The sequence below is a fragment of the Sylvia atricapilla genome, chromosome 13, assembly GCF_009819655.1.
Source record: "Sylvia atricapilla isolate bSylAtr1 chromosome 13, bSylAtr1.pri, whole genome shotgun sequence".
Taxonomy (NCBI): Eukaryota; Metazoa; Chordata; class Aves; order Passeriformes; family Sylviidae; genus Sylvia; species Sylvia atricapilla.
The window spans coordinates 18,836,265-18,861,931 of NC_089152.1; the positions used below are offsets into that span (position 1 = coordinate 18,836,265).

The 25,667-nt window shown below is 46.8% G+C and overlaps 1 protein-coding gene across 1 annotated transcript in view; it reads right to left on the bottom strand.

Moving 5' to 3' along the window:
• Nucleotides 1-1,261: 1,261 nt before the first annotated feature.
• SIN3A (SIN3 transcription regulator family member A) overlaps nucleotides 1,262-25,667 on the bottom strand; it is a 31,366-nt gene continuing 6,960 nt past the window's right edge. Inside the window, exons 2-21 of the mRNA XM_066328734.1 lie at nucleotides 24,916-25,136; nucleotides 23,332-23,508; nucleotides 21,207-21,313; nucleotides 20,426-20,708; nucleotides 18,282-18,533; nucleotides 17,443-17,595; nucleotides 16,457-16,615; nucleotides 15,162-15,251; nucleotides 13,636-13,754; nucleotides 11,966-12,176; nucleotides 10,335-10,451; nucleotides 9,414-9,652; nucleotides 8,026-8,209; nucleotides 7,268-7,841; nucleotides 6,636-6,805; nucleotides 5,442-5,615; nucleotides 4,658-4,750; nucleotides 4,213-4,307; nucleotides 3,810-4,017; nucleotides 1,262-2,451 (exon numbers count right to left, since the gene is read on the bottom strand). Of these exons, the coding sequence (XP_066184831.1) occupies nucleotides 2,221-2,451; nucleotides 3,810-4,017; nucleotides 4,213-4,307; nucleotides 4,658-4,750; nucleotides 5,442-5,615; nucleotides 6,636-6,805; nucleotides 7,268-7,841; nucleotides 8,026-8,209; nucleotides 9,414-9,652; nucleotides 10,335-10,451; nucleotides 11,966-12,176; nucleotides 13,636-13,754; nucleotides 15,162-15,251; nucleotides 16,457-16,615; nucleotides 17,443-17,595; nucleotides 18,282-18,533; nucleotides 20,426-20,708; nucleotides 21,207-21,313; nucleotides 23,332-23,508; nucleotides 24,916-25,104 (3,825 nt within the window). The 5' untranslated portion in view covers nucleotides 25,105-25,136 and the 3' untranslated portion in view covers nucleotides 1,262-2,220. The remainder of the gene's footprint in view (nucleotides 2,452-3,809; nucleotides 4,018-4,212; nucleotides 4,308-4,657; nucleotides 4,751-5,441; nucleotides 5,616-6,635; nucleotides 6,806-7,267; nucleotides 7,842-8,025; nucleotides 8,210-9,413; nucleotides 9,653-10,334; nucleotides 10,452-11,965; nucleotides 12,177-13,635; nucleotides 13,755-15,161; nucleotides 15,252-16,456; nucleotides 16,616-17,442; nucleotides 17,596-18,281; nucleotides 18,534-20,425; nucleotides 20,709-21,206; nucleotides 21,314-23,331; nucleotides 23,509-24,915; nucleotides 25,137-25,667) is intronic.

Genomic DNA, 25,667 nt, shown 5'->3' on the forward strand with positions numbered 1-25,667 from the left:
TTCCTGGGATGGGAGCCCCAGCAAGCAGCAGCAGCTGGTACTTCCAAGCTGAGAGTTTCCCTTCCAGAGCACCTTGAGCACACACCAGAATAAAATAAAATTTAAAAAAAAGGGGGAAATAATAGGGGAGCATGCATGACACCTTTGGAATGGAAGAGGACACATGAGAGCCCCTTTTTGCCTGGTTACAGCAGAGGAGGAGAAACCAGACGGGTGATTTATTGCTAGCAAAGTGTGAAAACCCCTGCTGGGCTCTTCCTTCTCTCCCTCTCTCCACAGGAGGCTCCCATTCCAGACCTGCCTGCTGTGCATTGGCTGCCAATGGCTCGTGGCTCCTCGGGGCTGTGACTTCCACCCTCACTCCAGGTCCTGCCTCCAGCCCTGCTCCCTGGCCTCTCTCCACGGACGGGAAGGAGCTGTGGTGGCAGGAGGAAAGAATTTGGAACTAGATGAGATTTAAGGTCCCTTACAAGCCAGGCTGTTCTATGATTCTGTGAACTTGCTGTCTCAAAATACAGTAAGTCCCTGGGAGAGGCTGAAGCCGTGGCAAAGTCCTGCTGGTGGTTCCCTCTCCAGGCACGATGGAAGCCATTCCAGGTGTGTAGGACTGGCAGCGTGGAGTTTTGCAAGGAAAGCCGCCTCCTTTTGAGGAGACACAGTGCAGTGTGTCTTACAAAATCTGTGCTGACTTCTTTATTTTTAGAATCAGAATCTTCCCCCACATTTTAAATATCTGCCAGCGTTAAATTTCTCTACTTAAAAAAATACATATCCCATATGTGGATTTCTGGAGTGAAATGCACCGAGACCTCCCCAATCCCTCCTCTTGCACACACACACACACACAGAGCAGCTCTGTCAAATACTGGCTTGGTCTTTCCCAGGATGTTTTCTCCAACATAGAAAGGGAAAAACACATCACCACAATCAGCCACAGATAAGTTGCTCAGCAACACTTCCGAAAAGTGAAGATCCTTGGAGCTGGAAGACAAGGTGGATAAAAATTACCCACCAGGAAAAAAGCCAAAAATTTTAAAAAAATTAAAATTATATACTCTATATTTATATCTCTTTCAGGCTGCTTATACCTCAGTTGTTCAACCCCCAAACGCACATGTTGCCTGTGCTGTTTCCTCTTGCCAGCCTTAGAAAAGGGGTTGGATTACACCTCCCTCTTCCCTCCCCTTTCCCACCCCAAAACCTGCATGCAGCAACAGTGCCTTTCAGACCAGGCTGTGGGTGAGCGAGTGTCTTCCTCCAGTTAAGAACAAAGACATTATTTTTTTTTTATTTACAAAAAAAGGAGAAAAAAGTTTCCACACAAAAGCACTACAATGATAACTCCCTTTGGTAAAAAGTGTAATAAATGTCTCCATCGGTCTGTCTGTCGGTACTAATTCTCAAGCCACCTGGTACTATGGTACACAAGAAGCTAGTACAGTTATGCTAGCACATCAAGCATAATTCCTTTAATTAAAAAAAAAAAAAACCAAAAACAAAACAAACCAAAAAGGGAAAAAAAACCAAAAAAAAAATTGACAATTTGTACATTTATTTACAAAAAAGGAGGGGAACATGTTAAAATCGTGTTGTTCTTTGCTGTGTGTGTGTACGTACATGTGTGTGAAAAGCTGGTGCATGGCACTAGGAGAGACTAGTAAACAAGCAGGTACAAAAAAAAAAAAAACCAAAAACAAAAACCCAAAATAAAAATAAAACAGTTCCACTGGCACTAGAAAGGACAGACCGATCTGCACAGGGTGAGTCCAGCCTGGGAGGGAGGGGAGGGAGCGAGAGGAACCCGGGGTCCGCTGCCCCATGGTCCCGTGCCGGGAGGAGAATCCGGTGGCCACAGGCACCTGGGGACTTTGGGGACACATCCAAGCGGTCCGGTGGTGGAGAGCATCCTGTTCCCCTCCCTCGCTGCTCAGGGAGTCAAAGCCTCAACGCTGCTGGTGTGTACGAGCTCGTGGTGTTTTCTCTGGGATGGCTCAGTTCAGAGAAGGGTCCTTCCTGCCCAAAAAGGGCCGGCAGCCCACGGCCCCGGGCGGAGATCCGTGTCCCCACAGGAATCCCGCCGGGACAGGTTGTACCAGCCACGCACTAGTCAAGTGGCCATGTTACGGAGATACACAGTGAGGGGAGAAAGGCATCTTCCTCCTTCCCTGGATGCGCGCACACACACACATCTCCCGGGCTCTTCCCTCGCCCCGGGGACTCCTAGGGTGTCTTGAATATCGTGCCGTATTTGACGCGGTACTTGTTGATGCTGACAAAGTGCAGGGTCTCTGTGTCACAGGTGGTGGTGCAGGGCACCAAGCCCTCCAACCCTTCACCCATGAGCCACTTGTTTGTCTCGGCTGCCATTTCGCGGGGCACATGCTCCTTGGTCCATTTGTCCACCCAGGCCTGGAAGCGCTGGTGCAGCCGCTTGCTCACCCTTTCATGGGACTGCAGAAATAGGGAGAAGTGTTAGGAAAAGGCAGCTTTGGCCCCCAAACTGCAGCATAACACAAAGCTTGGCTACTGGTTGATACTGGCAAGGGGATCAAAGACAGAGAGGATTAGTAATGCAGACACTGGACTAATGACAGAGGGAAAGCTCTGGTCAAGGTTCCCCTGGGCCTCCTCTCCAAGAAAATTCATGGCAAAATGAGCTCAGAAATACAAAAAAGTATATGCTCTTTGTTTAATACAGCAGTTCATGGGCTGGGGACAAAGAACATATCCAGTTCCCACTGATGCCCAGCTCAGAGTCCCTTCTGCATTTGCCCAAAGTTGCTGCTGTCTCCTCTGCTAGCACCCAGGACCAGGCAAATCCTGCTCTTCCCAGACCTCGAGGTCTGCCTCCAGCCCTCGGAGAGGGGCACAGTCCCAGGAAAGGGCAAGCTCAACATGCATTACACATGCTGGGGACACAATTGCTACAGAAAATTAAGACCCAGGTCAGGTCTAACTGGCTCAAGAAGCTCTGACTCAACAGAAACATCAGGAGAGGAAGAGTTGTGCACTTTTTTGAGTAAGAGCATCTGCCTAAGGACTGTAAAATCCAGGACAGATGGTATAAAGCCATGGCTACAGTCATAATTGAAAACAGGCAATATAATTAAACCTCCAGATTAAAACTTAGAGATTTTATTATTTGTTTGTTCTCCTCCCAGAGACTGACTGCTCTGGGGTGTTAACTGCTAAATCCAATAGATTTGTTTCCAAAATCCCATGTGGCTTCTACAGCTCCCTCAGTGTATTCCAGTAACCAAGGGCTAAGCTGCACACTACGTATTTAACACTTCAAGAATTTATGTTCAGATTCTCTGTGAAGAGCACTGGCACACAGTATCCTGCTTATAAGCTTACATTTCCTTGAGGCTTGTGCCAGTTGAATGAGACAGACAGAATTCAATCAAAATCCTCAGTATCAGCATTTCAGAGTTGCTGCGCTGCAGTAAAATGCTCTCAACTGATGTGGATGCAAAGTTTAAGAGAATCACTTTACAACTAATGAAGAAAAGCGACTACCTGTATCTCATCAGCAGGAAACATGGTAAGTAGTTGTTTTATAAATCTAAATACATGGTAGAAGTGGATGGAAGTATTCCCACAAGATGAGAAAAAGGGAGTGTCAAAGCATCCGGATGACCAGATCAGTTTCCTCCAGTGCAATCCCCCTAAATTTCACCCATCTGGAGTCACAAGCTCTTTTCATCTTGGATAAACCCAAACCTTTACAGCTTCTCAAATGCCTCCTTTCCTTCCCCTGGGTCCCAGGAAACACCAGCAGCCCACCCCATTCTCTGGCTGGCTCCTACCTGCTGAGCTCGCAGCAGCGCGGTCCTCCTGTACATGTAATCCTCCGACTTGATCACGTACACCATCTTATAGGAGTTCAGCTTGAATTTACACTCCAGCTTGTCCAGGCTCTCCACATTCTCCATGGACTTCTTACTGTTTCCCTCCTTCCCTTCCTTCTCCTGCTGCTCCCGACCCCGCTGACACTTGCGGATCCTCCTCAGATTCCTGCAAACCAGAGAACCCCTCTTGGAATTGATGCCCAGTCCCTGGCACTGCAAAGCTGGGTGTAGGTGCTGGATCTCAAGGCCAGGTTGGACAGGACTTAGCACAACGTGGTATAGAGGGAGGTGTCTCTGCACACAGCAGGGGATGGAATGAGAGGAGCTTTAAGGGCCTTCCCAGCACAGCCTGGCCACTCACCTGGGCAGGAAGACGGGTTTCTGGGCCAGGTGCTCGCGGAGCTCGGGGGAGGTAGAATCAGAGTTGACGTACCGCTCCACGTAGTCGGACCAGCGCTGGAAGCAAGCACAGAGCACACATCAGCCACTGCTCTCCCACCAAACACCACACAAGGGTTAAGGAGGTTAAGCTGGAAGTCACACAGAGGAACACAACATCCCTTCTGAAGGCTCTGTGCCATCTTATGCCCCAAAAAGGCAGGTACAATGTTTCTCTATGTGGTTTTGAGTATTTTCTAATACAAAATAAACCAAGGATTTGCCTGCTCACATCACTGGAAGCTTCATGGCATGTCCTTGGTGTTTCTTTGTCTTGTACTAATGCACCACACCACCAGTCAACTGGACACTCTGGTCCAGAGCAACCTTGACCATCACAGTCAGCTCTCTGGACAAGCTGCCCTTACCTCTGCTTCCACAGGGTCATCAGAGTTTTCCTCTTCTGTGTCCAGCAGCTCAATGGTTAACTGAACTTGACCTCTGCTCTGAATGAACATCAGCTATAAATAAAAAGCAGAAGGAACTCCAGTAAGAGGAGGTTTGAAATAGAAACAAACACCTTCACTTCTTATTGGGGAAAAGGGACAATGAAGCAAGTTGGCAGTTTTAAAGGAAACCTTCTTGACCCCGAAACTAAGTTTGAGGGTACGGGAAGAGATACTACGCACTAAGGTTTTTATACAAAGTACTTCTCTGACTCAGAAAGGGCCTGAGCACTTCCTGCCTCTTCAGCAAAGGAAGTATGGATTTGATTAGCACAGGTTTATTATAAATGTATGCAGGCAGCAGTGATTTAATGCCCAGGCAGTAGTGGCAGATCTCCCAACAGTTGACAAAACTGAGACACCAGAGAAACGGGAGTTTGAGCTAACGAATTAAAAGCAGTGGCAGCCAATCAATCAGTATGATACAGCCCAAAGCTGCTGTAAAGCACAGGGGATATTCATTGCCGTTCCAGGAAATATATTCCCCCTTGAAACTTCATTTCTGAGGGGCCCTTACAGAAGCATTAACCTATGTTCCAAATGCTGTCAGCACATGGGCTGGTTTTGGCTGGGATGGAGTTAATTTTCCTCATTTTTGGATGCCTAAACAAAGCTCTTTTTAAACGACTGATGCCTCTCCCTTCCTAAAAGGCACCCCCCCTCAGCTCTTGCTGGTTTTATGCTGTGGTTCAGAGGCAGGCTTTACCTTGAAGCAGTTCTCCTCGGACATGAGCTGCTCGGCTTTGCGCTGGTAGGCGGCCTCCAGGAGCGTGCGGGAGGACTGCGAGGCGAGGAGACCTCCGGTGGCCCCGTTGCTGTTCTCTGACAGGTACAGGTCTGTCACCTGCACACAGATCTCATCGCTCACGATGTGCTGGAGCTGCAAACAGGAGCAATGGGGGGAAGGGGTTTGTCAGGGAGGCTGCTACACCCCCATCAGAATAAAATAAAATAAGGGTGTAACAATAGGATTGAGCTCAATCAAAACACCCTTAGCTTCTTCCACTTGCAGCGGATCTCTGCTACTATGTGAAAAAACTCAGAGTATCTTTAGAAAAGTTAGCAGGTGGCAAAGTACAGCAACTCAGAGAAAAACTACACACAGAGAACATTCTGATCAGCAGCAGGGGAGGAAGGGCCAGAGCTCCATGACACAGTGTGTCCTCTCCTCACCAAGGGGCTGCTGCTGTGTCTGAGGAGAGGGGTGGGAGGTTTAAGATCAAATCCATATTTTGTGTAAGTTTAAAAATCAGAAGTCCCCCAGCTGTCTTCTGAATTCAGTTAATCTCTGGACTGAAGGGCTTCTGAAGAGCAGCTCTATCCTTCTAAAAGAGGAAAGCCCTTTCAAGTTATTCTACTTCCAGTCCCTTGTGCCTGTTTTTGTTCTTTATGCTACAAAAAGGCACAAGAAATTTTCCTTTGCTCACATGTTCTTCTTACCAGCCCAATAAAAGGACTGGAGATTAACAGCCAAAATGAGCTACTCCAGCAGCCAGATAAAAGAGACAAAACGTTTTTAGAAAAAGCGTGCACTCCTGCAGCACTGATGGAAAAGAACCATTTATATGTAATTTCCATTTTTTTTTCTTTTTTTTTCTTTTTTTTTTTTTTTAAGCTAAAGCAAAATTATCTTTGAATACTTCTATCCTAAAACATCTGGAAAACAAGGAGAACTCAGTAGAGGATATTCTCAACAATCCAAACAGGCTAGAAATCACCTTCCATCATCTCTCTACTATAAGGGTTAGAGAGATGGGGTGAGGAAACACCCTGAAATTTACCTGCTCACCCCTGAAACTCCCCACGTGGGCACACAACACGGCCTCCAGTGTGAGCCTGGAGCATACAAGCTGTCTACTTTCTCCCACCCCAGCCAGTGCCCAGGCCCGCTGGCAGGCACCTGTCGGACGATGCTCTGGATCAGCTTGTCCATGGTGAAGGCGATGTAGGCGTGGATGGTGAACATCTCGCGCAGGGAGTCCTCGTACTGCGACGAGTCCATGTTCCCGTCCAGGAGGTTGCGCACCATGTCCAGGAAGGCCGGGTAATAATCCTCAACATCGATGTCCACTGCCACAGGAGAGAAGGGGAGAGATGGGCACACCACCCCCAGGAAGGGCTGCTGGGAGTTCTGGTCCTCAGGTGGCCCACTGAACCTGAAGGGTTACTTAAACTTGTTTTTTATGGACATAAGTAAGTCCTTTAAAGGCCACAGGTATTTTCATAAGCTCTTGCTTTCTAGCTCTAGCTTCCTCCATGAACATTTTATTTCTGAAAGCTTTTACTTAGGGAACTTGAGGATATGCAAGTGTAAAACGAAAGCTCTTATGAAATAACTGCTGCGTATCATCCTTCTCCTATTCCAAGTCCCATATTCTCCACATCTTCCCATCTTCCCAGGGACAATAAAGGAGAGCCCATCTTAAAGGGTCACTACTGTCACGTGCCTGAAGACACCAAACATCCTGTCCCCAACACTACAAACAGAAGCCCCTTTTTACCCCCCAGCCTCCCCCTCCAGAAGTCACTCACTGGGCTCCTTCAGTCGCAGCTGGATGGCAGGACTGTCACTCTTGTCTCGCTTTATGCCCAGCACTTCCCTCTCCCACTCCCGTTCCCTCGTCTCCTCCTCGATCTGCCGCTCGGCCTGGGTGCAGATCCGCAGCAGCCGCAGGCACAGGATCTGGTGCAGCCTCATGAAGATGTACCAGTTGCTGTTCACGTAGAAGAGGTTGTAGACCTCATCCATGCCTCGCAGTTTCTGGGCTGTCGTGTTGTTGAACATCAGCTTGGTTTTGGGAGGACTACCCCCAACACCGTTGTGCTTTTTTGCAGCCCCGGTAGCTTCGTCCACATCCATTTCCTCTTCTTCTTCCTCTTCCACATCTGAGAGTTCACCTCGCTGCGCAAACAGCAGGTCTGGAATGAAGTGATACATGATCTGCTTGATTTTATACTTGTCCTCTTTCTGGATTCCTGTCTGCCGCTTCACGTGGTGGATGATGAGAGAGGCAGCATCTTCCAGGATCTGCTTGTCTTCATAGGCTAGTGAGAGGTGTGGGCCTGTGGGCACTCCAGCATTGTCTTCTGAAGCCTGTTCTTGCCTCTACAAAGGAGAAAGAGCATAAAAATCAGCCTAAACAATCCCTCTCCACCATCCAAGAGCCTGCTAGAAAGCCCTGCCAGTGGAAGAGATTTCCTCCCTCATCAAGCTGTGAGGAGCAGGAACCGAAAATGCACTAGCAAAGTACATAAGCTCGAAGGAAGGAAACTATTAGTGACCATCTCACCTCATCATAAATGCTTTCAATTTCATTGAGGAGACTCTTTGATCTTAGGACCTTGGTATCATTCTGCTTGAAGTTGATGCCCTGGTGGTCCAAGGATTTCAGGTAATACTTCTCATTCTGCTCTCGCCAGACTTTATTAAATCCTCTCTGGGCTTCTCGCCACTCTTCCTCTTTCATCTTTAACCTTTGATCAAGAAAACAAAGGTGAGCTAAGAGGTGAGCATACAAGAAAAACCTCAGCCCGTGCTCTTGGCGAGTGTTGACAAGAGCTAAAGTCCCAATGAAATGGGCATGGATCAAAGATATCCCACAGAAAGGAGCTTTCCAGGAGATGCCCTCTGGACACACTCTTCTGGAGAAACCACTCTGTGTTTCTTTCACGTTTAGGTAAAACCATGCAGGAACAAAGCAGCCTGAGGAGAAGGAATAAAGAGACGGAGAAGGCAAAAAAGCTGGCCCTGGTCTCTCAGAAATCTCCAGAAAGCTCCACCTGTGGAACAGGAGCAGCTTAGTTTGGACAATGAACAAAGCATGGACAGCTGAGTATCCTGGGAATGCATTCCTGAACCTTGACTCAGCATCCCAAGCAAAGCACCCCTGATTCAATCCAAGAAGGGTGGGGAAACTGGAACTTGCAGGTATCCTGGGAAGGCTGTTACACCCAGCTCCAGAACTCCAAAACACAGGACCAAGAGTCCCAGAGAGATAAAACAGCATGGACTGCTTACACATCTCTCAACCTTCCTCAAGGAATTGTAGCATCCACTCCATGTTGACTGAGGAAGGGGAGGCTGGCAACAGAAACAGGACTGGGAATCTGAGGATAGCACAGACACCATGATCAGAGCACACAAGCCCATAAGATTTGGGAAGGGATCACATTTAGCCCTGGGACAACATTTCTTTTATCTTACATACAGTGCTGACACCAGGGAAGAAAAAAGTTTAAGAGGAGGCAACAAAAGCTCTATATCCTTCCGGCTGAGCTGTAAGGATTTTGTTTCAGGAGGGCAATTCCCTCTAGGTGATGATTATGGAATACACCAACTGTCCAGAATATAAATGAACTTCTTAGTTTCACAGAATAACAGAATCATGGAACGGTTTGGTTCAGAAGGGACCTTACAGATCATCTTGTTCCACCCCCTGCCACAGGCAGGGACACTTTCCACTGGACCATGTTGCTCCAAGCCCTGCCCAACCTGGCCGTGAACACTTTCAGGGGTGAGGCAGCCACAACCTTTTGGGGTAAATTTGGGGTAAAACAGCCTTGTGGAGGGCACACTCCTTAGGGGTAGAAATTAGCCACTTTTCCATAAATTCGGGCAGCATACAGTGCATTGCCCTTTGGAAGGGACCCTGGGGCAGGGTGCTGAGGCCATCAGTACCTTTTCAGCACAATGGGGACAGCCACAGACGGGTTCTTGCGAAGCCCATCGATGATGTCAGCTGCTTTGTCAGCATATATCCTCTGGAGAGCCTTGCGGTGGATCACCTCCGAGGTGCCCCCCAGGGTGTTGTCCAGCCGGAATTTGGCCTGCTCCTCCGCAGACAAGCGTGACAGCTTCTTCTGGATTGCCTCGAGAACACGGATCGTTGCCAGGTTGGTCTCCAAGACAACATCCAGCTGGAGAGAACAGTGCGTTAGCCGTAGCATTTGAATAGACAAAACATGATACTTCACTGAGGCAAACGTTCAAGTGACACGAAACAAGAAGCTGCGCCTGTTTAACAAGGTGTACTCGAGCACTTCGGTGTTCAGCCGCTCTAAAATAATCCAATTATATTTCATCTGCTACCTAAATAATATTGTGTAAGAATTTAAAGGCTACCAGAATGATACTGTTCGGAAATTACATCTTCCAGCTGGGAATAGAACACAATTGACAGTTACTCTACAAAAGGATGTGCAGATTCAGGTAATTGCCCAGCTAACTTCCATTTCCAGTCAAAATGTCAGTCATTTAAAATCCTGAACACATTGCTTTGCAGATGATTACAGGGGAATGAATGTTCTCATACAGTACGTGGGCAGGAAGAACAGAAAAGATGCAACAATTCCATGCTGGCCATTCAATAATTTCATGTGGAGCGGGGCGAATGAAGAGCTACACACAAAAGGTGAGGGGCAAGGGTGGCAACTTAGTGGTTATGCAGCCAAGGCATCTTGAAGAGAAGAAAAAGCAAGCTTTTATGCCAAAAATCAGGTGGCAGACACAATATAAGATGCAGAATTAAAAGTATCATTACATCAGGTTCATTAACTGCTCAGAGCTGTCTGAGACATGGACCAAGGAAAAGCAATTTACCTCAAAACGCTCATCCTCACACCTGTAGATGTGCTCTTCATATTGTGTCTTCTTGGAGCTCACAAATGTGGAATCTTCAGACCAGGACGGGAAGGAGACCCAGGTGTCATTCAAAACCTTTGAGGGAAGCAGAGGGAGAACAAGAGTCGTGGTCAGTGTTCAAAGGGATCACACCTGGCCAGCTTCAAGAGCAGTCTTCTGTCTCAGTCGGGACAATCTAATTCCCAGCTGGAAAAAGTGTGTGCCCCTTCCAAAGCCCAGCACTCACAGGGCAACCCCAAACAGCCAGAACCCAAACAGCTAGGCAGCCTGAAAAATTCACAGGCTGGAGCTGTGAGGAAAAAACTTGAGAGAAGAGGAAATAAAGGTGAAAGGAGCTTTTCTGCTACTTTGGATTAGTCAGCTGCAAACAGCTGGTTCCCCATGTGTGATTCAACATCAACACTGTATGGTCACCACAGCAGACGTGACTGTTACACAGGACACAGTTGCTGCCTCCAAATAAGGCTAATTGGAAGTATAAAACCATACCCTAGCATCACCTTTCCTGACAAACAGCTCAACACCTGCAGCTTTCAATATCAGAGCAGAACATTAAAAAGCAAAGAAACAAACAAACAAAAAAACCCCAACAACCTCAAAGAGGCTGAAGGCTAAGAAACAATGCAGGCAGTCTTGAAAGCCAGGTCCAGTTTTCATAAACACAAAGCCTGAACGACTGAGTCATTAGATTCTTACAAGGAGAAAAGTTCATAACTGCATCACACAAGAAGCTTTTGAGAGACATGTCAAGACATGGATTAAAAATTCAGCATTTCAGGGAGAAAGAAAGATGCATCTGAGGGAATACGTGGGAGAATCTCTCTACAGAAAATATGATTTTCTTTTAAAGTTGGCCTAGAGACAACTCTCAAAGCAGGCTAAGTGGGAATTCAGGTGAAAAGGTAGCAATAATCCTGAATTACATACTACCTTATAAAGGACCTCTGAGATCACATTAAAACCACACAGAAAACCAGTTCTGTCATCTCCTACTTAAGTTTGCAATCTTAATGTTCCTTTCACAGGTTGTACTACGTAACACATCATAAATAAAATGTAGGAGCCTTAGGTATGTCAGTAATTAACCATGATAACTATTCAGTAGGTTTTTCTCCAGCTGCTCCTCAACGCTCTATGCAAACCTTTCACAAACGACGCTGGAGAAGAGCTGATGCCAACCATCAAAGCCACGTGGGCACCACAACTCCCAGCCAGCTTCCAGCATAACCCAATTCCTAGACTGATGCCTCACCCTGTGCAAGAGCTTCTGGATATGATCCAGATGTTTACAGGAGTGCCACTAGGAATTCCTTAGGCGTGCTCCCCTGGGGCTGCCGCACACACCGTGGTGATCCCGAGCCAGGATGGTGTGCCCACGCACGCCTGGGTGCAGGAGCAGCACAGATCTGTGTGGATCAGTGCTGAGCAGGCAGCTGCCTGGCACCACCACCAGCTGTGCCCTCACATCCCCAGGAACCTCTCCAACACAGGGATACAAACTAAATTCCCCACCCTGCTCCATTTTGCTTGCTTTTGCTCTAGTGCTTTAAAAAGGCTGGGAAGAGCTTTCCTCTGTGGCTCTGCCTTACCTCCTTACACAGCGGAGTCCGCCCTGTGCACTTGGGTTGCTGGTAGCTCTTGGGCAAGGCTCGGTAGCTGGAGCCCAGCCTCTTGCAGGAGGCATAGTCAATCTCCATGGCAATCCCCTCAGTAGCCCGTTCCTTTGGATATGTCTCCATGTGAACAGACTCCTTATATCCCAGAAAGTTTTTAAACCAAGTGAACAGTTCTGGGAATTTCCTAAAATAAAAGGAAAGAAGTGAAAAACGAGCTAAGGAGAATGCAAACAGTGCTGAGCTGCGATGCTGAGGCTAGAACTGATTACTACAGGCAACCCTCTAAATTGTCATTCTGGTGAGAAGACCCTCTCTACTTAACCCCACTTCCACAAGGGCGTGACCAAATGGGACGCAAGCACCTGCTGTTGACCAAGTGGGGGATTGCTCTCTTGGTGCAAGTAATGTGCTTTAGTGACAAGCAAGGAGCAGCTGTCAAAGCTTTTGCTACAGGAACAGCATTCATGGCACAGTCACATCTGGGTCTCCCCAAACGACCCTGGTAGAGAACTCAGGCCAGATTCCTCATTGTTTGCCGATGGTTTGAACCTTAAACCAGATCTTTCCTTTCCAGAGGCAGCAAGAAGAAACCAAAAGGCAATTCTGTAACTACACAGCAAAAGGTTTCAGTGCCAAGCAATTGCTTGAACCAGATTTCACAGAGCAGCACAAATCATGGAGAAGCCTTTGCCAGCAAGGCCCAAGTTCACCTGTTTGCAAAGTTTCCTGAAAAATTTATTTGTCTAAAATACAGCATTTGTTCAAGTCTTCTTATCTCATGCAAAGCTCCAGCAATAGGATGAAATGAATCTCTTACTAATAGAATCACTAGCTATCAATTGCTTTTTCATTATATGGCACAAGATAAGGTCCAACTCTAGAATAAAAAAAACCCTGTATCATGTATTTCCCTACAGTCAGGAGCACAGGCAGTAAATGGGAAAAGTACAGAATTTCTTGTCAAATATTGTACCTTTTCTACCTGAAGTCAGGCATCCTGCTGATGCCTGACTAATTCCAGTGGACCTACAGAGCGAGTGGAAACTCCTTAGGGCAGTTTCCCTGCACAGTAGCTACTGTAATGGGGTCCTGAACTCAATTTCTGTTGCCTTCTCCCTTGGAACCAGCAATTCAGTGCCCAGGAAAAAGAAACACTAATCCTGTTGCCTAAAGTTGATGAGAGGATATCTGTCCATTTTAACCAATTAACAGAGCTGTTCTGTACACTACTGACAGTCACACAAGTCATAAATTCCTATTTAAAGTACAGAGTTCTTTAACATTTTTGGCCTTGTGACAGAATTCAGCTACTTTTTGTAAACTTTAGTGAGTTTATATCAGCACTCTGCTTCTTTGGGGAACATCTCCTATGTAATTAAACAGTCAATCTTTTCTTAAATGACATAACCCATGATTCCAGAGCAAGAAACTGCAATAACAGGCTGCTAATAATTTTGTTTGCCCTCCTGGAAAGGAAAAGCACACAGCAAGCAACATCTGTACTGCTCCTGCATGCTGCCCGTCAGGACACAGCTGGGACTCTCTCTGGGATAAGGAACAGGAAAGGGCAGTGCAGAAGACTATGAAGGTGTTTCTTTCCTGGCTCCACAACAGAAACAGAGCAGGAAAGGGGCTGCACTTACCCCAGGAATGGAGAAACCAGCTGCACGAGCTCAGCCCGGGAGATCACCTCCTGGTTGAAAATGACCAGGCAGCGCAGGAAGTTCTCGTAGGCTTCTGTGCTACGCAGAGCTTTGCGCACCTGAGCGACAGGAGACAGAAGGAAAGGGGAGCTGTCAGGGTGAGACTGAGCACGGGCACGTCCTGGAGACCTGGATCTGACACTGTTTCCCACCAAGGCACACAAATCATGGAGTGAGTTGAACAGAGAGAACTTGCCCTGTACAAAGGGCCAGACAAACTGGAAGTGATGGGAGCCATCCCCACACTGGGATTCCCTGCAATGGCAGCACTGGGGCATTATTCTAAAAAAGGAGTCGCAAGTGAAGAACTAAATCCTTCAGAGAACCCTGTAACAGCTGGATAAAAACCACTGGAATCATGGACAACATCGGTTGTAACTGCAGCACCACAGACCCACCCAGGCTGCTTTTAAACTCCAGAGAGTATTTCCAGCAGGGAGTGGGGTGTATGAGACCCGTGCCCTGGGCAACACCTCTCTAGCCTCTGCCTGCTTCCAGCAGGATTATCCAGCTTGGATTACCACATACAATCCTCCTTCTGTAACCTCGATCTTCACAGAATGAAGAAGCCAAACTATTAATCCCAACACCATTACCTTTCCCACAAGAACAGCTGGATCTACACATGAGATTGAGATCTATCATTGTTAAGTTATTCATCATTATGGTTATAATTCCACAGCAGGGATTTCTAGGTTTACTCATGTTAACACCTACACATCCTCCAAGCAATAAATTGGTTCCCAGTTACCATTAGCTGGTTCCCATCATGCTGCAGAATTCACCAGATCAGCAGGGAGCAGCCAAGACTGTCATCAGTGCATGAATATTGCTTAAAAGGATGGTTTTAAGTTTGTTCCATACTCCCCTCTGAGCTATAAGGCAATGTATGGACATCTCAGAGAAGACACCAAGGTACCACTTGGAAACATCCCATATCTCCTTCATTTGATCTGTGTGCTAAACCAGCAACAGGTAACAACTGTGCAATTAATTAGATTAATCTCTGAGGGGAAATAAAAAAAACCCCAACCCAATGTAAATATGAATCAGGTGCTTTGTAAAGTGAGCTCCCCCAGTGCAGCCAGCTGGCTGTAGATGGGTACAAGCTGTGCCGACACAGCAAGACACGCCACGCACATCATCAGCTGTATGGGGATCTCAGAAAGGGGAAAACAATCTGGAGTGTAGGCTACAGGAAAAAATTCCCATCCCCTCAAACAAACTGCAGCAGCAGCAGGTGGAAAGCTGGAGGAGTTTGGGGAAAAGACACATGTGAAAAAAACCACCAATTTTTAAGAAATTCAATGGATCCGACTTAGAGGTCGCAGGATACATCTGAGTCAAGCTGAGAGATGTTATCGGGGTGGTGTAAATCTCACACACTTCAGTGTGATAGAAATCCAGATGTGTACACAGGAAAGACATACATCAAGGACGTGCAACATCTGCATCCTGCCTCTCACCTTCTCAAAGAAGAGAGATTCTGTCCCCACACCATGTTTGCTGGCTTCTGCCAAAGACTGGTCTTTCAAACCAAGCAGCTTTGGTTTCTTCTGTTATCAAAAAAAAAAAAAGAAAGGCAATTAAAAATTGCAAGCAAGTTGAGATAATTTGATTATCTATCACACATGAGTGCCAGCTCTCTGATCCCGCCATGTGCTTCCCATTAAAGGAAAGGTGGATTTTTTGAAGGAAAAGTCTATTAAAACATGTGCTACAAGTTAATTTACTGAATGTTAATAAGTAGCATGCCACTCCAAATACTTGTAATACATTGTTGCACCCTTTCCTGTAACTAGCTGATTGTTTCAGTCACACTACAGCATATCTTACTTGGATAACTAGTTTGGAAAACTGCCAGAATAAATGATTTTCCTATCACTCATCCAGCTCTGCAAGTCTTACACCTCCCCAGAATGACAATTTTTTTCTCTCTTACATTCTGCTGCAAGATGCTTTATTTTCCCCATCCTCAGAAAGGCTGAAAGTTGCCTCCAAAACGTGCTTTATTTCGGTGGCTTTGATTTGAAGAGGAAGGGAAAGGGCAAAAGGGGACTTAAATGGTACAATTATGCCTGGTAATGCTTTTCATGACAAAGGAAGATATACTGGCTTCAAAAAAACCCAGGCAAATCTATCCTTCATGCACAAACACGAAGCCACCTGGCCACAGGACAGTTTTTGTTGCACTACAAAACCTCACTGCTCTCACAAATCGTGCGTCATTTGAAAAGGGCAAACTCTGCTGAGAGAATAATCATCCATCATTGTATTAAAAGCTTTGTCAGATGAGAGATGAGCAAACATGATACTACTGCATCTGCTCCAAGTTCTACTACAACAAAGCTTCCAGGCACACCTTTTCAGCTGGTCTTCTCCTACCTGCCTTAGGAACATTTGCTACAAATACTGGACACCAATTTACTCTGTGGCATTACTGAGACTTTTGTCGCCACACTCCACAACTCCACCTTATAAAATACTGCTAATAAAACTACATCTTTCTAATAAAGGGATGAAAACTCTGTTTCCCCAAGGCATTAAAGTAACTATGTACCACCATCAATTTGCAAAACTCAGAGGCAAAGACTTGAGCTTGGAAACAAGGACTTCGGAAAGGTTTAAAGACAAACATAATTTTCCATTTTCTCAAGCTGCAGCCCACACCATGAAAATCACTAGGACTTGGAAAACACATCCTGCTGTGCCCCAGGCCCTGGGACAAACAGGGCTCTGAAGGAGCAGCAGAGGCTCTTACCTTCACTGGAGGGGTTGCTCCAGTGCCCGAGTGCCGTCGAATCTGGCAGCCGTTCTGGTTGGGTCTCTGCTGCTTGTTGTTGAGCTGTGGCTTCTTCACTGTGCCCCCGTGGTCATTCCTGACAGATTCCACCTTCTCTGCAGTTGTCTTACTCAACAGCTTGTTCAGAGACAAACCCATAAGACCATCAGGGCTACGCTCCACACAAAATGTCACAGAATGGTCTGGGTTGAATGGGACCTTTAATGTCATTAGGTTCCAATGCCACGCCGTGGTCAGGGACACCTTTCACTATTCCAAGGTGCTCAGAGTTCCATTCAACCTGCCCTTGAACACCTCCAGGGATGGGGCAGCCACAGTTTCTCAGGGTAGCCTGTGGTAGTGTCTCACCACCCTCACAGGGAAGAATGTTTTTCTAATATTTAATCTAAGCTTACTCTCAGTTTGAAGCCATTCCCCCTTGTCCTGTCACTCCATGCCCTTGTAAAGAATCCCTCCATCTTTCTTTGAGGCTCTCTTCAGGCACTGGAAGGCCACAATTAGGTGACTCCTGAGCCTTCTCTTTTCCAGGCAGAACAATCCTAATTCTCTCAGCCTTTCCTCACGGGAGATGTGCTTCATCCCTCTGATCATCTTGGTGACCTCCTCTGCACTTGCTCTGATGGATCAATGTCATTCCTGTGCTGGGGACCCCCAAACCCAGATGCAGCAGTCCAGGGTGGGTCTGCTGCTCCTCCTAGCTCTGCATGATCAATGGATTTTACTGCAGTTACAGAACTAACTTAGAACAACACTTTCAGGCAAAAGAATCACATTTAAAATAAAAAGTTATTTAAGTGACAAGTTGTAGCCAGAAAACACAGTCTACTCCCTGACCTCCTTCCTACACCCCAAGAAAGGAACAGCAAAAGCACATTTTTCTGAACACTGGCTTCATACAGAACAGCATGCACTAGGTATTTCATCCTATGCCCAAGGGTACTCACCACAGAGCTGTTGGCATCAGGCAGGAATTGCCCAAATTCCGAGAGCAGATCCTCCTGGTTCTTGAAGAGGCGAGCCACCTGGGCATAGACCTCCTGCTCTGTCAGAGCTGGTGTGTAGTTCCCTCCTGCCTCCTTGGCATTACGCTGCTCTTTCTGCCAGAGGAAAGAGGAGAAGTGTCAGAAGAAAAGATGCATGAACTATTCAAGTGACAAAGAAAAAAATTAAGGAACTTTCAGTGATAGAAATAATGAAACAGCAAAGGTCTCACTCAGCTTCTTATGTAAAGCATCATACTATATTAATAATATGACTCTCATATATTCTAAATATTGATACTTATATATATATATTATAAATTCATCCTAGATGCCCAGTGAGCCTCAGAACAGTAAGACACCGACCAAGGAAGTGGTTTCTTTGCTTTTAACACAGAGCTATGGCCACATTGCCTCATCCTGACACACGCTCATAGAAAAAAGCCAAATCCAATTTTTAAACAAGTATTTCAGACACTTCCAAACATCCAGACAAGGATGATGGATTGAAATCTATTACTTCATACTGCTATGTAATCTTTTTAACTTGCCAGACTTCTGCTTATTTCAAGCAGAATTCAAGACCAGGCTGGGGCTTGGAGCAACCTGACCTAGTGGAAGGTGCTCCTGCCCCATAGCAAATGGTTGGACTACATGATCTTTAAGGCTCCTTCCAATCCAAACCAGTCTGTGATTATCTGCTAGCACAACAGAAGATCCAAATGCAAGTTTTGGACACTCCCCCAAAGCAAAGCAAGAGCAATAACCACGAGTACAGACAAATTCACGTTTCTAACACTCACCTGATACGTATGGAGAATCTCCAGGAAGGCTTTGTAGATGTCTGGCTGTCCCTGGAACCGATTCTTGATCTTGTTGACGTAGTTGATGGCGTGATTAAACTCCACGGGCTGATTGTTCTGCAGGGATGGTGTGGTGCCCAGAGAGATTGTCACAGGTGTGTGTGGCTGGACGGGCGGCGAGCGCGGCGACGCGTACGGCGGGATCGGCGGCGTTTGCTGGCTGGCAGGGGTATGAGCCTGCAACTGCGATGGCTGAGGGCAACACAAGCTGTGTTAGCAGGCAGCAGATCCCTTTATGGTCAGGATAAAGGCACTTTTAATCCACTTAGGTATAGATAAATATTTAGTGGGCCAGCAGAGACTCAACTGCATCAGGGAGAAAAAAAATGCCTGGGCCATTCGAGCTGTTGTTATTCAAATGATTTTCCTTGTTAATTGCTTTGGACTGAAATCTGACAAAAGACATAAACTACCTCAAAAACTTAACAGGAGTCAAAATGCATAGGTATGGCCGGCTTCAACACTGCAAGTCACTTTGGCACTAGTGAAGAATTGTGGGATGTATAAAGGCAATAGCAAGGGAAAACTGCAGTTTCTTGAGACAAAAAGCAGGCAGTAAGTAATTATTTTCAGTACTCTCAATGGACATCGAACAGCCAGGTGAAAATTTAGTTTTGAGGTGGCAATTTTAAATGGAAATGTAAGTACTTATTCCCCTCATGTTTTACATTTCAAAACTTGCATTACAGAATTTCCAGGACTGAGACTGTAAATAACCGTCTTAGGATGGCCATAAGTACCCCATTATAAGGTCCTGCCTTCCTCAGCTACAGCTTTACCTGCCTGGCAGGGACATCTTACCTCACTGTCTAGCCTAGCCCTCAGGTTCATTTTAAAGTTTCAGCAAAGACAGTTCAACATTTTGCAGGTTAACAGGGAGAAAACCACTTATCCCATGGTGTTAAAAAGGACACTGTTACATCTTTACTGAGAGCATGTGCTTCTTCAGAAAAAAATCCTTGAAATCTGGCACACGCAAGTTCATTCTGGAACAACCTGCAGTGTCCAGTCTGGCAAATCTTTTAGCAAATCTTTCAGCATGTTTTTCATTGCCATTTCTGAGCAGGAAGTTGCATGTCTCAACAATGTTTGTCCAGAGATCAGCTAACTGCCACATTTTAAATCCTGCTGCTTTTTAAGTGCACATTACCTTTTCCTTTAGCTTTTCCAGGCAATTGTTATCTAACAGTTCAGGGATTAACCCTTGAAACTTTGGAGTTTCCCTCCCTAAGGCTCTGAAACATTTTCACATTTTGAGGCTAAAATACACAGTATTTTATCTGGAGTAATCTTCTTGAACATCTACTATCCTGTTCTGTTTCACATAAAATACAACTTTTGGACAGCAGCATCTGGATTATATCTAAACCAGAGTCAAATTTCCTCTGTTACTGAAAGGTCTCTGTTTTGGGTACACACACCAATACCTATAGGCAACAGCACGGTCACCTTGCTAAACTCTTGCACTTTACACGTTGCCAGTAACTCCTGAACCCTTCCAGCTGACAGCTGAACCACACCCTTCTACAAAACCCATTCAATCTGAAAACAAGACTTCAAGCAACGCAGAATCCACCAAATAACAAATGAAGGTTTCCTAAAGGCTGAATTGCCTCAAGCATTTGAAATGACACACACCTTCACACCAAAAAGAACCTCTTTATCATAACCTCTGTTCTATGGGCAATTTCTTGGAACTTTAGGTCTAAGACAATATACACAAAAGCAGGTAGATAACGTGTGCCCAGTGCTTTAAATGGAACCTTTTCCCTAGGGTTAATGGATCACTTCTTGAATAATGTGTGTGCCATTTACCAGATGCTCTCATTGTCTTTCACTTCCCCACTGCCATCCACAAGGCTTTTCCAAACCTTTAACGTTTTGAAAAGCTTATTTGAATTGCTGTATCTTCAAGTTTGAAAACGAGAAACTAATCCAGCAGCAGAAAGGGAACACACGAAGGTTCACAAATAGTGTGGAAAAGCAGCGTGAAAATAATTTTTCACTCTCTAGCTCCACACCAGCTTCAGCTGGAGGAAGCAGGATGCCCGTGCTCTTAGCACAGGCCACCCAAAGGCTCTCACCTTGCTGATTTTGGCAGGTGTGGGCTGCGGCGCCGGCTGTGCTGGTGTTGGGGTCGACTGCGCCGAAGGCTGCGACGGATGCGGGGGCTGCGGCTGCGGCTGGGGCTGCAGCCCATGGGTGGGGATCTGGTGAACCTGCCCTGGGGTGGTCACGTTCACCATGTCATTGGTCTGCACCTCAATCTTGTAGCCAGGTGGCAGGAAGGTGTTGAAACCCATGATCAAGTCTGGGTGGCCCTTGAAGAGCTGCGACACACGGCTGATGACCCCCGGAGTGTCGATGCTGAGGAAGGGAGAAGATCACAATGTTCACCATCCTCTGGGACCTTTCTGTGGGACAAGGTTCTCCACACAGAACCTTCCATTAGATTTTTTCTTTTTTCCTTATCACCTCTAACATATGAAACAATGCAAAACTGAATCCTATAAACACACTGCCGAACTCCAGAGTGACACTAGCATTATTTTATTAGCCCAGACAGAGTTTAATATCCACGAGATCCAGCCCCAAGTCTGATCATTATTAATGGGCAGACAACCAGACAGCCCGATGAATCAGCTGTCAAGGCTGAACTTGTGAACTCCCACTCTAAGCAGAGATTTAGTACAAATGAAGGGAAGCGTTTCATTTTCAGAAAATGAAGCACACAACTGCTTTTACATCATTGTCCAGGTGTGTTATTCTGTATACAAAGGACAGAATTCTGCTCCTGCCCTGTCCTCCCATGTCCACACACACTCTTTCTAACCTGGAAGGAAGAAGTAAAATGCAGCTTGTTACCTCTGAGATTTAAATTCCTTCATAATATCCAAGAAGTCATTGTAGACCTGTGGCTGACTACCAAACTGTAGCTTCACCTGGTCAAGGTAAGACAATGCATCCTCCACCTGGAGACAGACCAGACAGGTTATATTAGCAGAGAAGATTTGATTTCAGCTCCCATTGTTCTGTAAAACACTCATTATCTGAAAACCCAGCTGTTATCCCTCAGCCTGGGCAGGGAATTAAGGAGCAAAAAGCTCACGAGCCTAGTTAGTGTACTACCAGCACTGTCTGAACAAGAGGTACTCACTCCCCACTCCTGGCCCACAATAAAATTGTACCAAAAAGAGACAAAAAGGAAAAAAAGCAACACAGACCAGCAGAATTACTCAGAACAAAAAACCCCAACAAAACCCAACACACTCCAAATTTGCCATCACTGAAGTGACTGCTAGGATAAACAGAACTAGACTGAGTATTTTTCCTGCATTCATATGTGGAAATTATTACAGAAGTCCAAGAATAAGCAAAGTGGAAATGACATATTCAGTGTAGTAGATGTCTGCCAGGTACACACTTGCACTCCTCTCAAAAAGCCCGACTTTCAGTTCAACATAGAAGGGCTTCAAAAACAGCAACTGTGGGCGGCAAATTGTTTTACACCTCAAACAGCAAGAGGTTCAGGATTCGTGTACCAACAGCAAATTTTCAGAGGTGCTGGAAGAACAGCCATGGCCTTAAGCAAGAGCTCTGGGTCCCTGTGCCTCCAGCAGCCCAGCCAGGCACTCAGCAGCTGCCAGAGCTACACATGGGACCTCTCTGTCGTCTGAAATTAAACAACGGCAACGGAAGAAAGACTCATATATAGCCCCAGCCTTGCACCAGCCAAGGATCTTCCAGGGATTTCCCTGTGAGGAAGAAACACTCTTTTTGAAACCGGTTTTGAGAGGTTTGTAGAAACGAAGTTTCCCACATTCAGCAAAAGGAAAGGGCAGTGGTTTCCACCAAAACTGGAAAAGACTCACACCGTATTTGGAAGAAGCTGAAACAGGCATCAATTTGTATGTATGTGCCTTCTCCAAATGTAGCAACTTAAAGGGGTTATTTTTGGTGGACTTTTCTCTTTGTTTAAGGATTTTACTTCACATAATCTGAGAATAGAGCCTTCCTTACTCCCAAATTACTCCCACACAACCACCCACATATGCCATGTGTTCAGAAAAGCACCAAATGTTTTGGTAATTTAACCCATTCATCCAAATACTCGAAGCAAAACGTTTTAACTTTCCCTCCCTGCCACGAATCTTTTCCTGGCAAGTCCAATTTCTTTTCATTACAGTATGTGAAACAACAAGGCTTCGGCAAAAAAAGTGAAGTCCATTTCTGCACTCAATAGACTCCCAAACACGAGAAGCATCAAATGGGAGGGAAGGAGGGAAGGAGGGAAGGAGGGAAGGAGGGAAGGAGGGAAGGAGGGAAGGAGGGAAGGAGGGAAGGAGGGAAGGAGGGAAGGAGGGAAGGAGGGAAGGAGGGAAGGAGGGAAGGAGGGAAGGAGGGAAGGAGGGAAGGAGGGAAGGAGGGAAGGAGGGAAGGAGGGAAGGAGGGAAGGAGGGAAGGAGGGAAGGAGGGAAGGAGGGAAGGAGGGAAGGAGGGAAGGAGGGAAGGAGCGAAGGAGCGAAGGAGGGAAGGAGGGAAGGAGCGAAGGAGGGAAGGAGGGAAGGAGGGAAGGAGGGAAGGAGGGAAGGAGCGAAGGAGCGAAGGAGCGAAGGAGCGAAGGAGCGAAGGAGCGAAGGAGCGAAGGAGCGAAGGAGCGAAGGAGCGAAGGAGCGAAGGAGCGAAGGAGCGAAGGAGCGAAGGAGCGAAGGAGCGAAGGAGCGAAGGAGCGAAGGAGCGAAGGAGCGAAGGAGCGAAGGAGCGAAGGAGCGAAGGAGCGAAGGAGCGAAGGAGCGAAGGAGCGAAGGAGCGAAGGAGCGAAGGAGCGAAGGAGCGAAGGAGCGAAGGAGCGAAGGAGCGAAGGAGCGAAGGAGCGAAGGAGCGAAGGAGCGAAGGAGCGAAGGAGCGAAGGAGCGAAGGAGCGAAGGCACCAGGCTGCAGAAGGAATTTTAGGGGAGGACAGCTGACCTCAGGCAGCTGCTGACATTACCTTGAGCCTCTGGAACTGCTGCTGGCCCTGCACGGGCACGGCCGGGGGCGTGGGGTGCGTGTGGCTCTGCACCACCTGGCTGCCGTGGGGCTGCACGGGCGCGGGGTGGTGGTGGCCGCTGTGCACGGCGGCGATGGCCGGGCCGTGGCTGCCCGAGCTCTGCGGCACGGCCGACACCTGCCAAGGCAAACAGCACGTCAGGAACGGCCTCGTGGCACACAGCACACAGCCTCGCAGCCTTCCCACACACAAGGAGGCAGAATGCAGCTGGTTGGAGCTTTAACCACGACTGCTAACAACTTTTTACTCATCCTCAATTATCCTTCAAATATAAGAAAGCTCTCCCTGCAAACACGTTCCAAACACAGGTTGTCCGCAGCCTGCACGCTCACTGGCTGTCTAGTATGTGCCCTGGCATAAAGACCTGAAAAAGGAGAGTAAAATGGAATTTTTAATCTGGCAGGAGGCAAGGTTCTCTCCTTTCCCTACATGTCACAAGTAATAATCTGAGTGAACGAATCTTTGTGGGCTGCTACGTTCTTGATAATTCAGTTTGGGTACTGGAAGACAAATTGTGGCTCTCTGGCATCAGCAGGCTCAGGGGAAAACCCAGCTTGGTATTTCCCCTAGAAAACCAGGGAAATAACAGAAAGCATGCACTTTTGGGACTGATTCATACTGTAAACCAGGAAAGTTTCAATTTGGAAAATCATTTTCACAAACCCATTTTTCCATTCAAGCCTCTTTTAGATGGGACATGCTTAATTTAATTCTCATGAGGAAAATAGGGTTTGCCTGCTGGTCCATCTAAGTTCTTTTTAGGAAGGACTGCCAGTATCAACACAGCCTCTTCCAGCCCCTGCAAGGGTCAGCCTGCAGCTCTTCAGCTTGGTGGCCACCACTATCGTTGTGAATATCCTTTATGCAGAAGCAAGGAAGAAGCTGTGTGTAAAATCAGACACTAGACAGGGAGAGCAGTTCACCAGCAACACAAATGTGGAAGATTAAATACGCCAGAAACGTGGCAAAGACAAATAGCTTTTCCTTGCTCTTTCACTGACAGCTATCTCCAGTGTACTCTTAAAAAGATTTTTTTTTCCCCGTTCCCAACTGCCAGCTCCTTGTAAAGGAGGCAAGAGAGGGAAGAGTGCCACCTAATGACTCTGGGGTAATGTTCTCCGAAACATTTCAATTTTCCTGAAAGTCTTCAATCTAAATGCTGATCTAGGCTGTTAAGCTTAAGATCACCCAAGATACCATATGTCTTTCACAACAGCAAACCTTTTCTTGTCGAAGAACAGAAAAATGGAGGAAAACCCCTCCACAAACCTGACTGTGTGCTCCAGAGACCGTGGTCTGAGAGAATCATTAGAAGAATCGTGTTCAAGAAAGCCAAGTCACACCACGTTGGCTCATAAATGAAGCCAATCAAGCAAGCATGGACGAGATGTACACCGTCCATTTTTTAAAGGAAACTCCAGTGACCAAAACAAAACCTCGTGTCAAATACAGAACTCAGGCCGGCTGTCAGAGCCAGAACTCAGGTGCTGGCTGCCCAGGGAGCTAAAGGCTGAGCACACACACCTGGTAGCTGGGAGTTACGGAGTACTGGATCCCCGTGGCCGACTGCATGGTCTCGGAAACGGCCTCATAGACCGGCGGGGCCGGGGCGAGCACGCGGTGCTGGTGGGGGAAAGCCTCGGTGCTGCTGGTGATACGTCTCTGCTGCGACGCATACACGGGTGACTCCTGCTCATCCAATCGCCGCTTCATGCTGAACTCATGCTCAGGAAGCCCTACAAAACCTGGGGAAAACACACTGCTTAGCACAGGGAATCAGCCGGCACGCTGGTCCCAAACCACGGAGATCACCGCCGGCAGGCTGGGCGAATTTCTGCCTCTTCGGGGGCTGATGTACTGACATGGGAAAGTGGAATTAAAGATTTAGCTTTCAGCATAAAACATGCAACCGTATCTCACCACAGAAAGTACAGCCTTATTGTTGTAGTAACTTGAAAGTTAATGATTTCTTCAGTCTCACCTAAAGGACGTTGCTAACTGAAGCATGTGAAGCACACACGGACCCTGAGCGATGCAAAGCTTGTGAATGCAGTGTTTGACCACAACAGATTGGGGAAGGATGTGTTACCTACACGCTGTTTATACTGACAACAGAAAAAACCCCTCTTGGACAGTCCAGGTAGGATGACAGCTATGAGAGATGCTTTAAAACATGGGAAAAAAAGCAGGATGCAGAATCAGAGTTTGAAGTCACTAACAAAGCCCCAAAGTGTTTTGCATTTAATACACATCCAATAAACACATTTCATGTGTAA